Source organism: Myodes glareolus, chromosome 3, assembly GCF_982192425.1.
Source record: "Myodes glareolus chromosome 3, mMyoGla1.1, whole genome shotgun sequence".
In the NCBI taxonomy this organism is placed as follows: Eukaryota; Metazoa; Chordata; class Mammalia; order Rodentia; family Cricetidae; genus Myodes; species Myodes glareolus.
The window spans coordinates 23,118,455-23,131,614 of record NC_142028.1 but is presented as its reverse complement, the minus strand read 5'-3'; the positions used below and the strand labels follow the sequence as shown (position 1 = coordinate 23,131,614).

The 13,160-nt window shown below is 42.0% G+C and overlaps 1 protein-coding gene across 1 annotated transcript; it reads left to right on the top strand.

The window, feature by feature from the left end:
• Positions 1 to 278: 278 nt before the first annotated feature.
• On the top strand, positions 279 to 13,155 carry LOC148122587 (C-type lectin domain family 2 member D11-like). The gene is made up of 5 exons (XM_087904149.1): positions 279 to 415; positions 6,857 to 6,988; positions 9,287 to 9,471; positions 10,010 to 10,116; positions 11,062 to 13,155. The coding sequence occupies exons 1-4, from the start codon at positions 301 to 303 to the stop codon at positions 10,088 to 10,090; spliced, it is 513 nt and encodes a 170-aa protein (XP_087760275.1). The 5' UTR covers positions 279 to 300; the 3' UTR covers positions 10,091 to 10,116; positions 11,062 to 13,155.
• The last annotated feature ends 5 nt before the right edge of the window (positions 13,156 to 13,160 follow it).

Sequence of the window (13,160 nt, the reverse complement as noted above, 5' to 3'; positions counted from 1 at the left end):
AGAGAAAAGTGTGTGAAGTTGCTCTAATTTAAAAGTATTTTGTGCTATCAAAATCTAAAACATCTAAAAATCTAAGTTTCCTTTATTTACTTTGCAGTACACATTTCATTTACAGTACACATTTGCTGCAGAGTCCCTCTCCAAATTTGTAATTCCTACAAGAATCAGATTTTATGCTTTTTTTTTTTAATGTCAAAGGGGCAAATACTCTGGATGATTCATCAGGCAACAAACAAATCACAGACCTGCTGGGCAGAGCTTACTTAACCATGCCCACATGCTTTCTTGATCTGTTTTCAGATGTTCATCTCATTCATCCCAGTCTCTTTGCTTCATCAAGACGATAGGTGGTGCATAGCCTTCATAAAAATGTCAACTGCGGAGTCCACCTCCCCGGATCGCGTGGGAGAAAACCGTACGTATTTAATGAATTGTTAACTAAATTAAAGGGAGAAAGGGGAACTTCACCAGGGGAGTGGAATCTTCCTCCCTTTAGCCTGCCACAGGGGTCTCTCCGGATGGGTTGAGGCAGCGGGTGGGGCACCCTGGGGTGGGAAGGAGCACACCAGTGTAAGTCTGTATTATTCTGTTATGGCGAACGTTCCTTAAACATGTTTGGGGAAGAGCAACCAACAGCGAACTTGTTGAATCTGCACTCTTTAAACTCCCGCCAGAGTGCAGCACACAGTGCCTGTGTTGACTGAAGTAGCCAATGAGGCTGCCTCACTCACTGTGGTTAAAAGAACTGTAGCCCTGTGTGGTAGGTGTTGGGGTTGAACAAGCTGCCCATCAGATTACATTTCCCCATAGTCTGACGGATATTTACAGCCTCCCGATCCAGCAACTCATACTTGATGGAGAGATACCTGCTGCTGCAGGGAGAGTTAAACAGCTCTTCTGAGTTTGTAAAGCAAAGTTGGTGTCTGGATTCCTAGAGGACTGGCTGGAGAAACCTGGGCATGCTCAGGCATGTCGCTGCCATCCAGTGCCCCTAAAGTGCCCCTGCTCACACCTCCCCTCCACCTTCTTTTCTGCACTCCCATAGTAGACCCCCGAACCCCCACTGTGTGTTTCTTCATCCATAACCTCCAGACTGTCAGAATTTCTCCCCTTTCCTTAGGACACAGGTATACTCCTTCAGGTCCTAAAACGATTCTGTGGCATCAGGGAACAATCTCTGTTCTACTTTACCTAGTGCTGCATCCCAGAATTTTCAGTAGGTCTGGGATGGAAGATTAATCCCACCTCTAAATCCATCTACAGTTTCAGGTTATGGTAAATGATGGGAAAAGGACATTGGAGGTTGCTATTTTAAAAGCAATTTCATTTTGGAAAATGTTTCTATTTCATTCTTTAAATCTATTTCCCTTTAATTTAAAACTTTTAAAATTCATTTTACGTGTATGTGTGTTTTGCCTGCTTGTCTGTGCACCACATGCATGCCTACCGTCCACAGATATCAGAAGAAGGTGTTGAATCCCCTGGACCTGGACTTAGGCAATTGTGAGCCACCGTCTGGGTGCTGGAAATGAACCGAGTCCTCTCTTTACAAGGGTAGCAAATGTTCTTCATTGCTGAGACATGAGTGTACCCCTACTTTAATATTTTTGTTTAGGAATAGAATATTTCTTGAAAAACAAAGTCCACAATTTTTGTTAGATCAATGTTTGTTAGATCAGCGGTCTAATGGCAGCCTCAGGAGATCAGGCTAAGTTCCTCCAGGTGGACAGGCCCCTGCTGTGGTGGAAATATAGTTCTGGGTGGTGGGGGACAAACTGAAGAGGAAAGCCTTCTAACCAGGCCTCCATTGAATCCCTGGGCCCTATCCCGTGTCATCCAGTGGGCACCTAAAGTACTCTCCCTCCGCACCCACATAGACCTCTCCTTTGGTAGAGCAGCAGGTATGTCCTCTGTTGCCCTGACTTTTAAGAGTTGCTGCTAAGCACTTAGTGGCCACCGAGTCACAATCCTCATGGTAAGCCAGAGCACTTGATATGCTGGGGAACATTAAAAAGTAAAGATTTCCTTCCTTCTCCAGACTTGTCTATGGGCTGAAAATGGCAGCCAAGTTCTCACGGCAGTGACCAGTCCGTAAAGCAGCTGACTTAGGTGAAAGTTGGGGACCCAGCTCTCTGGAACTTTCGGCAGCTTCTCTGACAGTTTCACTTTCTCATCCGCTGTCTGCCTATCTAGCTCTCTTGAACTCACTGCAGCCTCTCTGATGCTTTCACCTCTTCTGACTAATACCAAAAGAGAAAGCTCATGAACAATACTACCGTTTCTCAGGTAAACCAATCATTTCTGAGGGATAAGGGGCTAGATAAATTCCGTGAAGGCCTTAAGAGAGCACATGACTATGCAATAAAGATGATGAACTTCCAAGATGGTGGCTTCTTCATTTTCCAGACCCAAGAAAAGCCTAGGGCGGCTTAAAACAAAGTCCTGGGAAGCTCTTTCTCCTGCCAGTGGGGCCCCCTGCTGGTGAACCAGATTGAACAGCTCAGGGCTCACAGCTCAATGTCGAACAGGATGTGTTTTTTGATTGACCCATTAAAATGAACAGACACGTTTTATTATGGTGAATATAAGTTCTGGTCTCTGGTCTCCATCTTTGGAGGCCCTGTCCCTCCCTGTGCCCGCCAAGCTTTGACCCCTCCCCTGAGGAGAGTCAAGACAGCCCGCCAAAATCTTAACCACTCCCCCATTCTACTTTAACTGCTTCCCCAGAATGTTCTTTCGTGGTCTCTTTTCCTTCCTCCTGGTATTGACATTTGTGGCCTCCCGGTTTCCCCTTCTGGCCACCCCGAGCACAGGAATCCCATTAAATCCCATTAAACCTGGATATTATTTAATAATGTTGTGATTTGGCTTATTGGGATTTTTGTGTTGGCAGAGAGATCACATTAGGAAAATTTCTTAAAGGTGTTTATATTAAACTCCTCATCTACTTTTAGAAGCACTGTATGTTATTGTGAACTGTACTCATCCTACTGAGTCTTTTAACACCAGATCTGACACTGCTTTATTGAAAATATTGTCTACTTCCTCTCTACTTCCCCAAGAGATATTTGTACTTGATTGTGTATTATTGTAAGTGTTGTAAAATGATGGGAGAGAGAGACCATGGTGGGCCAAATGGCCAGGAGGCAGGTGAGAGCCAGAGACCTCATGGGAGACAAATACTCCATGCAGGTCAAGCTGGAAAGAAGTCAAAAGTTGGCAGAGCTTGTCTCTTAAAGAGATAGCAACTGAATATAGACTATGTAGTGACATAGCAGCCATTGGAACCTGGGCTGGCCAGGGTACTGCCTGGGTTCATCCTGCCAGATGACAGGGGCCAGCATAATGAGTGAATCCCAACAGTAACACAGTATTAGAATCAATACAGTTTCTGTGCGATTATTTTGGGTCTGGGAGGCCCAGAAATGAACGAGCAGTCTCTGACAACAAACTCCATTCACAAAAACCAGTACTTGGAACCCACCTACATTTATCAGTGAATAAATGGGGAAAATTGTGATCCATGCTCCTGTTGGTTATCTCCAGGTGGGGGTCCCATCCACACTCTGCTCTTGCACCTCCGATTCAAGGCCCAGTCCTCTCAGAAAGCCCGCCAATCAGCAGCCCTGCCTCTAAGAGAGCCCATATGGTGGCTCACATACATACTCCTAACTCCTATTCTAGGGATCCAACACATATTTCAGAGGCGTCCTAACACTAGGCATGCATGTAGCACACATATACACATACGTCCAAACAAAACATAACACACATAAAATAAACCTTAAACAATAGCTTATAAAGGACATATAGATCCCCTCCACCCACCTAAACTTTCCCATTCCCAGTTGCAGAGTCTCTGTACCTCTGTCCCCAGCCCTTACACACTTACACATAAAATGGATCCCTGAAGCAGAGACTTCACACTTGTCTTCTTTCACATTGTCTCAGCATTACATTCTGCTCTTCAGTCACTACTCTTCAGACAGTAGCATGTCAGATTCACTGCTGGTGAGATTCTAAGAGACTGTATCCACAGCTCCATTGATACAGAAACAGTACTCTGAATTCAGAAGCATGCAAGCACCACATAGTCAAATGATATACAAAGAAGTTGCAAAAAGCTGGCAGGAAACTTGTGGAGAGTTAGAGGAGGAAACGGGTTGCGGCAGTTGGTGTGATTGGTGTCTTTTTTAAAGTTAGTCAGAAGGAAACTGTTTGTATGTGGCTAACTACCTTTAAGCTTGCTTAAACTTGCTGATTAGTATAGGAATGTTTTGAGTCAGAAGCCTTGGGGACATTTGACCTGGTAAAGTGGTATAAGAACTAGGCAAGTGCAAGCTTGTGGTTCCATTTGTCTCTTGTGAAGAGAGGGTGCGTTTGCCTTGTCATCAGCTTGGGGACATTTGAGTGATTGCAAATGTTCCATTTTTTTTTTAAAACAGTGATCCTTAATGCTGCTACAAATATGCACATAAATGTTTCTTTTTCTTTTTCTTAAACCTTAAATACAGGCTTTCCTTCCAGCATTGGGTATATTGGTAGGATGGGGGCACACCATGATATTGTAGACTTCCTGGACAAACAGCTTCATTCACATCAGCATCTAACTCATCAACCTCCTGTTATTTAGTGATTTTTTTGCCCAAGACATGTTCACAAACGTTCTCCCCACTTTGTAAAGAATCCAATGAGTTTACAATATTGAGCTTTGTGCTCGGGTCTACAGTCCATATTGAGTCTTGTTTTTAGTAGACAGATACCAGGTTGTTTAGTAGCAGATACTGGAGCAGTGCCACATTCTCCCTGTCTAAAAACTGTACATCTCTGTTAAATATCTGTTGACCATGAGTGCTTGATATCATTTCTGGAGTCTTTTTTTTTCGACTGTATTGTTCTGTTTACTCATTTGCTAACACCAGGCTGTCTTTATTTGTGTTCTCATAAGTCATGAGATGAGGCAGCCTGATCTTTCTGAATTCGACCCTTCTTCAGAATCAGTTTTGAATATTCTAGCTTCTTTTAGTTTTCTTAGTACTTTTTAATAATTTGATGCTATGATTTTTTTCTGAAGGCAATCACTTCCCCCTCCAACAGGAAGTGATACTGTGTTGCATATATACACTTGTTCAGGAGTTGTTTACACATGAGCAATATTGAGTGTTCCAGTTTATTATGTGAAGTCTTTACTTATATTGTTCTGTTATTGAATAAAACTTGGGACTCAGATAATGGGGTAAAAACCTTATTGATCAGAGAAGCAGTAGATAAGTGTCCAGTGACCTCTCTCCTTTCCAGATACAAAAGGGCTTGCAAACCTTTCTCAACCCCTTCCAACCACTTCCTATGTCTCTCTGTTTGTATCCTGGGTCTTCCAAAACCTCTATGGCTAATTCTGGTCAGCTAGTCACTAGCTCACCCCTCATTCAATGTTAAAGTTTATTGCCAGTCTTGGAGTGTGAGGAAATATCTCAGAATAATTATGTGTTTAGATATGTCTTGATTTCTTTCCTTTTTTATGTTAAAAATTTTATGCATATGAGTGTTTTGCCTGCATAAATATCTGTGCATCAAATGCATTGCTAGTGCACACCAAGGTCAGGAAAGGATGTCAGATTCCAGAAACTGGAATTCTAGATGGTTGTAAGGTACTATATGCGTGCTGGAATCAAACCCAGGTCCTCTGCAAGAGCAACAAGTGCTCTTAACAACTGACCCAACAATCTAGCCCTGTTCTGATTTCTTCATAACTTTAAATGTAGTTAATATTTTGCTAATTATGAACCTTTTTTTGCTTTATAATTTTATGGTTTTTGTCATTACTGTAAATGGTGCTGTCTTAGACTTTAATTTCCATTTGACAAGAAAATACAACTGACCTTACCATGCGGACATTGTATCTTGCAGCTTTGTAAATTCATTTTTTATATCCAGTAGTCTTTTATAGATTTGTCATAATTTTATGCAGATAGAACTGTATTATCTGTGATGAGAAACACTTCATCTGTTTTCAAGAAGTGTAAACCTTCTTTTATTTCTTTAAGAATCTAATTTTATGCATATGACTCTTTTGCCTGCACGTTTGTTCATCACATGAGTGCCTGGTACCTATAGAGGGCAATGAGTACCGCGGAACTGGATTTGGCACAGTTGTAAGCTACCTTGTGAGCCCTGGGAATTGAACCTGTGTCCTGTGGAAGAGCAACAAGTGATCTTAAGTCCTGAGGAATTTTCCAGCTTCAAGACCCTATTTCTTTGCCCTTGGTGGACCTCCTGTGAAGTCATCCTGGAACAGAGATCAGACATCCTACTCCTGCTCCTGATTGCTGGGAAAGCATTCATAACTGCACCCTTGGGAGTGAAGCAGTGTGTAGTTGGATTTATTGTTTTGTTTTTAATTGATAACTTTTAAATGGTTGAGGAAGGTTCTCTAATTCTTATTTTTGTATAATTTTGCTGTGTATTGGTATTTCTATTTTCCTCTTTTCTTAGTATGTTAATAGGTCTCATCACACTGAGTTCTCCCTAATGTTTTCATTATTCCTAACTAGAGCACTTTCTTAAGAGAAATCCAGCCGATTGTTGTTGTTTTCACTGTGATCCTCACTCCTTTAGGTTCCTGTCCTTTCATGACTCACCCTCAGTTCAGTAACCAGAAGACCCCTGGGAAATTCTAGCATCTCTAGTGTGCTTTCTACCATGGCCATCCTTTATGGAGCAGGATCTTCCTTGAAAAGGGTTTGCAGCACTCTTTCAGATACTTGTAGGGGATTGTAAAGTGGATTCTTGTGCTAAGTTTCTTTAATTTTTCTTAAGAAATTCTCCATGTTGGCATTCTTATATTAATATTTTTCAGGTAAAATGCTCCAAGAAAAATGTCTCAGAATTGTCTCCCCCAAGCCTCCTGCTAGGCCTTACTGCTGCTATGCAGTGATCATCGTCCTCACTGGAGCTGTGATTGTACTTTCTGTTGCTCTGTCATTGTCAGGTGAGTGACATTCTCCAGATCCTGAAGCATTCTGTCCACATCCACACTCTCAGTTACCCTTACTGAGCACTGTGAGCCAGGAACGGTGTGAAGGGCAGAGAGAAAACACACTGGAAATTCCTGTTCTCTGGGAACTTAAGGTCTAGCAGGAAGATGCAGTGAAGGAACAGCACAGGTGGCTAGGCTCAGCATCCCTAGGAAGAGGACATTCAGCAACCTCTACAGAGATGTGGGAGACATAGGCCTACACGGGGAAACTATTCAATGCAGACGACAAGAAGGAAAAAAAAAACCCCAAGTAGCAGCCTCAAGGAACCTGCTGCAGCTAGGGGCAATGAGGGCAGTGAAGAGTAATATGGTTGGGAATGGTAAAGAACCACCATGACCCATGGTTATAGAATCTTGTACAGCTTTCCTGCCACATCTGGAGTAATGATTCATGATATTGTTTTATAAAATCAACTTTAACCATGTCAATGAATAATATACAAGTCTAAACATGGACAAACATTCGCCTACAAGACTTAGTATGTGTAATCTAAAGTGTCACATGGCTCTACATAACAGTCACCCTCAGGGTCTGTTGCATTTGTTCCTTTCATTAAAGCCTCATAGTAGTGTGTATAAGAACAGGGAACAGCTACAACAAATTGCTCTCCACTAAAAATAAGTGTGTGATCGTCAGTCCTAGTATTTAATATTTCTTATTAAATCATTTATTTCTATCCTCAGTAGCCCTTCCACAGATTCATGTAGTCATTCTTACCTGTCAAAGTAGAAAAAAGAAAAGCTATGTTATTTTTTTAAGTGGTTCTCTGAAACATTGCTGCCTTAAGAGTTTCACACACACACACACACACACACACACACAATTACTTTATTATGATGGACTCACAAATGAACATATTATAGTTCCATTAGCATAGCCACTTAAGCACTTGACACCTCACAAACCCTGTGAATCTCATTGAACACAGAATAACCATTCTGAAGCCTTGGAGCTTTGGTTAAGTTTTATACTTTCAATGTATTTACATTTTTATATACTTATTCGTCACAAATTAGAAAAAAACACAGCAAAGTTGAAACTAGAAAAACCATGCTCTTTATAGCCCTATTCATGGCTTATGGGGCCTTTACTGAATCCTGTTCTTGCTTATCACCTTACATCACTCTTCCTTGTTCTCCTTTCTACATGTTACACCATGCTCACACTCAACAACTGTCCACACTGTTCATTATTGGCTGAGACAAGCATCTGAGGAAGTACATGGGGTCTCTTTCTTTATGGGCTTGTGTGGCCTTGTTTAATATTATACTTTCTAGGTCCACCACTTTTTTACAAGCTTCATTTCTCTTGATGTCTGAATAACTTTCTGTTTTATTCATATATTACAATTTTATTATCTGTTCATCAGTTGATGGATATCTAGGTCAGGCCCATTTTGCTGCTATTGTACATGGACAGCAGTAGACGTGGATGTGCAAGTCTCTGTGTTATGATGTAGCGTTCTCTCATATATGACCCGCAGTGGCATAGCTGGGTCACAAAAGGTCTGTTTGTAACTTTTTAAAGGAGCCTCCATACTGGATGCATCAGTTTATTCTCCCACCAGCAGTGAATAAGTGTCCCTGTTTCTGCAGAGTTCTGACATCTGCTGTGAGATTTCTTAATAATTGCTATTCTGATAGCCTCTAACAAGAGCCAGCATATATTCACATGGATTTAGTGTATACGTGACATGATACCAGGAAGGCCTTGCTCAAAGTTTTGGTATCAAAAACTATAAGATCATGCCATGTTTTGCATGCTGGCATTTTCCCATAGTCAAATCCAGAGAAGTGAGGAGTTTTCTTTATTTGGTCATTATGAAAGCAAGATGTGAAGCAGGATCACAGGAAAGGAACGTGTAGGATTCTAGCAATCAGGAAGAGTCCTCATGTGGTAATGACTATGATTTTATTCAGGGTATGGTGTCTTTAGTCCCTACACTCAGGAGGCACAGCCAGGAGGATTACTACAATATTCAGACAAGTATAGTTTACAGAGTGAGATCCAGGCCATTCAGGGGGACATAGAGAAATTCTGTCCCAAAATACAAACAAGAGAAGCATTTCCTTAGAGTCCCACATAAAGGTTCTTCGTGGAAGATCACCATGCTAGGAGGAGTCTCTTAGAGATCAGTAATGAAAGGCACAGTCTAAACACACCTCACGACAGAGATTGAATGCTTAGCCAATGAGACAAGACATGGAAATGTTTATTTATGATATGTAATTGCACTGTTTACATTTTAGTGAGAACGGAAAAAATGGCCATTGCGAATCCTACACATGGCAATACCACCTGCCCAGAAGACTGGATTGAATTTGGAAGTAAATGTTTTTATTTTTCTGAACACACAAGTAACTGGACATCCAGCCAGACCTCCTGCATGGAGCTTGGGGCCCATCTAACTCAGTTTGAGACTCAGGAGGAGCTGGTAAGAAAGGATTGGGAGTTGGTTTGGTGTTTCCTCTTGGAATATGCATTGGCTTGAGATAGAGAACTTAAAGCTGGAACATGAGGAAGGTTCCCACCCTAGGCATTGGGGTACGAGAAGTACATGTTAGCATGTGCCATTTGTGATAGTAACACATCTGTTGTAGCTCTGAGACATTCCAAAGATATACTCTCCTGTGATGCTAATAGTCAACCTGCAAGACCAAACATAAATTTCAGAATTATGGTTCTCAGTAATTTTTTGTCCGAGCTGGCAGGTGTTTTAAATTTAAGGTAACAACTGTTAATAAGTGTAAATACAGGCTTAATAAAGGAATTTCTCAGCCACAGAAGGATGAGTGGTTGCTAGTGTTCTATGGATTATGATAGAAAAATATATCCACTGAAAACTGAGGGCTAATGTCAATTACACTCAGTTCAAACCTGTTGACATCCTGAGAAGAGGCTGTAGATTGGAGACACTCAAGGGCCATTTGAAGCTGACAGGCACATGCATTTGCTTTCTGTGTTTTTGACAGAATTTCCTGAATAGAAAATATGGGCATTTAGCTCCCTGGATCGGCCTGCACAGAAAGTCATCAGAGCAGCCTTGGATGTGAACAGACAACACTGAATATAACAACTTGTATGTTTTCAGAATGCTTTTCCTTCTACTGTGCTCAAGTGCTGTGATTGTGTGGGTTGTGGTTGTGAAAAAGTGAAAGGCTGAGTCATGTGAAGAGAACTGAACTTGAAAGGGAGAAACCCTTGGGGTGGAGGTGTGCCTTGGGTCTGGTTGTGTGTTACATGGAGTCCCCAGTATCCATATCTTGGCAAATTTACATCTGTTAGAGTCACCCAGTGTTGTTTCACTCCAAATCTTTAGCCTGATAATGGCATCTGGGGTAGATGTTGTCTGCTATCAGCACTTGGATATCTCTCCTTGCTGATAACTGCCTGTGTGGGATGCAGACAGAACTGCTGATGGCCACTAAGGGCTCTGAAACCCCAGGAAGCCACTGCAGAACTGCTGAACCGGACTTGTCAGACAAGAGTGTTCACAGCTTTTTCTGTCATGGAAGCAGAGATTCCATGGGCATTGGGAACCTTCTCTAAAGTCTCATCATCAAAGAGCACACAGGACAGCACTTGGATGTGAGCATAGCCATTTTGAACAGACCCATTTCATTGGAACAGTAAATGTCCATCAGTGAAGACCTTTATAATTTAGTAAGAGCAATTTCTCCCATCCTCATACATGTTAGAAATTCTTCAAGATAAAATTGAAAACCACCCTTGTCATACTACCAATGGCTGAATGAACATCATGTGAACATATCAGAGAGCACCAGTCAAATGCTTTGTACACACAGTACAGGGTTCAACATGAATGAGTGACAAAGGTGTGGTCACCAAATTGAACCCTGAGAATGGAAAAGTCACTAGGTGTAACACTAGTGCTGGTGATTCCTCATGGACTCTGTCTTTCTGTGATTTGTGCTATAAACAAGCAGTGGTCACGAGTGAGATATCATTGCTGGGGGGAATGTAGTGGCTGACTCTGCAGAATTGTTTTTGTTTTTTGTTTTAGGGTTCCCATCCGCGGAGACGGAAACCATGCCTACCTGAGTGACAGAGGGATCAGCAGTGGCAGGGACTACATATATAGGAGCTGGATTTGTAGCAAGCCCAAGAGCTATACTTTAGTAGATTCACAGCTTGTGTAGAGAGTGTGTCAAAGTAATCATGAGAGATCTGTAACATATTTTCTACAGTCACAGCATTATTTTTTATCTTATATAAATATCCCAAGCAATTCATATTCTGTGGTGTCATCAATGATGAAAATTATCACAGGCGACTATACTTACGGGTACTTGGGAGAGTATGGGTGATCCTAAATTAAGTAAGTGTTTTGGTATGGGTTGGCCATATGAATTACAATCATATCAGTATTAGTGACCCCCCAATTTTATGACCAGACAATGCAGTTTTTTCATTAGTTTTTACTTTGAATGACAGGTACTTTTAAAAATGAAGGAAGGAGCTGGGCAGTGGTGGCAGATGCCTTTAATCCCAGCACTTGGGAGGCAGAGGCAGGTGGATTGTTGTGAGTTTGAGACCAGTCTGTTCTAAAGAGCAAGTGCTAGGACAGGCTCCAAAGTTACACACAGAAATCCTTTCTCAATCCCCTCTCAAAACAAACAAACCAACAAACAAAAAATGAAGGGAGGACAGAATTGAGTCAAGATGGGTGAAACACTGGGCTCCTGCTGGGGGCTAGAAAAGGAGACAAAGGAGTGGAGTCTCTCCAGCACTCTCTCCCCACTGCCCTGGGAATCCTGCAGCAGGCTGCGTCACAGGTCTGCAATCACCAAGAAGGAGCCTAAGACATGGATGGCACAGCTGCTGCAACCTAAGGCAAAGCCGGAGTGAGGCCCTGATGTTAGAAAGTCAGGGAAGAGTGGCAGAGAGAATGGCTGCTTGGGTAAATGTGCCCTGGCAAATCTGTAATTTCTGTTATCAGAATCTTTAAAAAATATTTTAAGATTGATTAAAGATGTTGACTTGTAGGGTGAGGTTTTTCTTTCTTTTTAGGTCTACATCTAGAGCCAGCACTGCTGTGCAGCTCCCCTCAGCCCATAGGTGTGATGACCATACCTACAGTGCCTTCACTGAGGGCACAGAGATGTGCAGAGACCTGGGGCTCCAGTGGATTCTGCCCCCAGAAACCCTGCCCATCTGAAAGATCCCCTTGTCTCTGGGCAACAAAAGCATATCCCAGATTGGTGCTAGTGGTAGTGTATGATCACCCTAGCTCTGAGCAACATCAGTATGTCTGTAATGAAGACCTGATAATTTTCTGAATTGGACCTCAATAATCCAATAATAATCCAACAATAATAATCCTCAATAATCCTCAATAATAATCCTCAATAATCCTCAATAATCCTCAATAATCCTCAATAATCCAACCCAACACTGGTTGGGTAGTAAACAGCAGCCCGGATCTCTCACAGACTGTGCCCCCAATGCACCCCCATGATCACCCTGTCTCTGAGGAATGGTAGGATGTCCAAGGAGAGTAGTGTATTTCTGGTTTGGGACATCTCAAAAAACCTCCAGGCTGTGTGCTGCCACCACATGCCATGTTGCTGTACATGGTGTGTGCTATGGCTGTGGCTGTACTGATTCTGTCTACCTCTACGGGCTATGTGGAGGCCCAAAAATGTGAGCCTGTTTCCACCTTCTGATATTAGAGAGTTGTAGGTTGCTCAGAGTAGCTGACAAGCATATCTTCATGTCCCAACTCAGGATGTGATTATTTAATTGTTTTGACATTAAGATAGCCCATACAAGTATGTCCATTCAATTCTGACAGGTGGTCAGGATATACTAATGTACATCTGCTTCTTCTTTTATAACTGTGAGGTCACCTGGGCAGTGGCTGTCTTCAGGATTCATGGTCTAAGGTGCTTTACTGCCTAAGCAACAAAATGCTAATGATTTGATGTCTCAAAGTGTTAAAGCAATTAACTGTTTGAGTTGTCCTTTGTATTATGTATATAAAATTTCTTGTTACCTTTCCCCCCACATCTCCCCACCTCCATTTGTATTGGGTATAAAAACTTATGGAAAAATAAATGTTGGTGATTTCAGTATCCACTGAAATGCCCTGACGGTACTTTT

Coding starts and splice junctions, on each gene's coding strand:
- LOC148122587 (XM_087904149.1), top strand. CDS start 301: ATGTTCATCTCATTCATCCCAGTCTCTTTGCTTCATCAAGACGATAGG. Junction 6,989..9,286: donor TGTTGCTCTGTCATTGTCAG/GTGAGTGACATT, acceptor TTTACATTTTAG/TGAGAACGGAAAAAATGGCC. Junction 9,472..10,009: donor TTGAGACTCAGGAGGAGCTG/GTAAGAAAGGAT, acceptor TGTTTTTGACAG/AATTTCCTGAATAGAAAATA.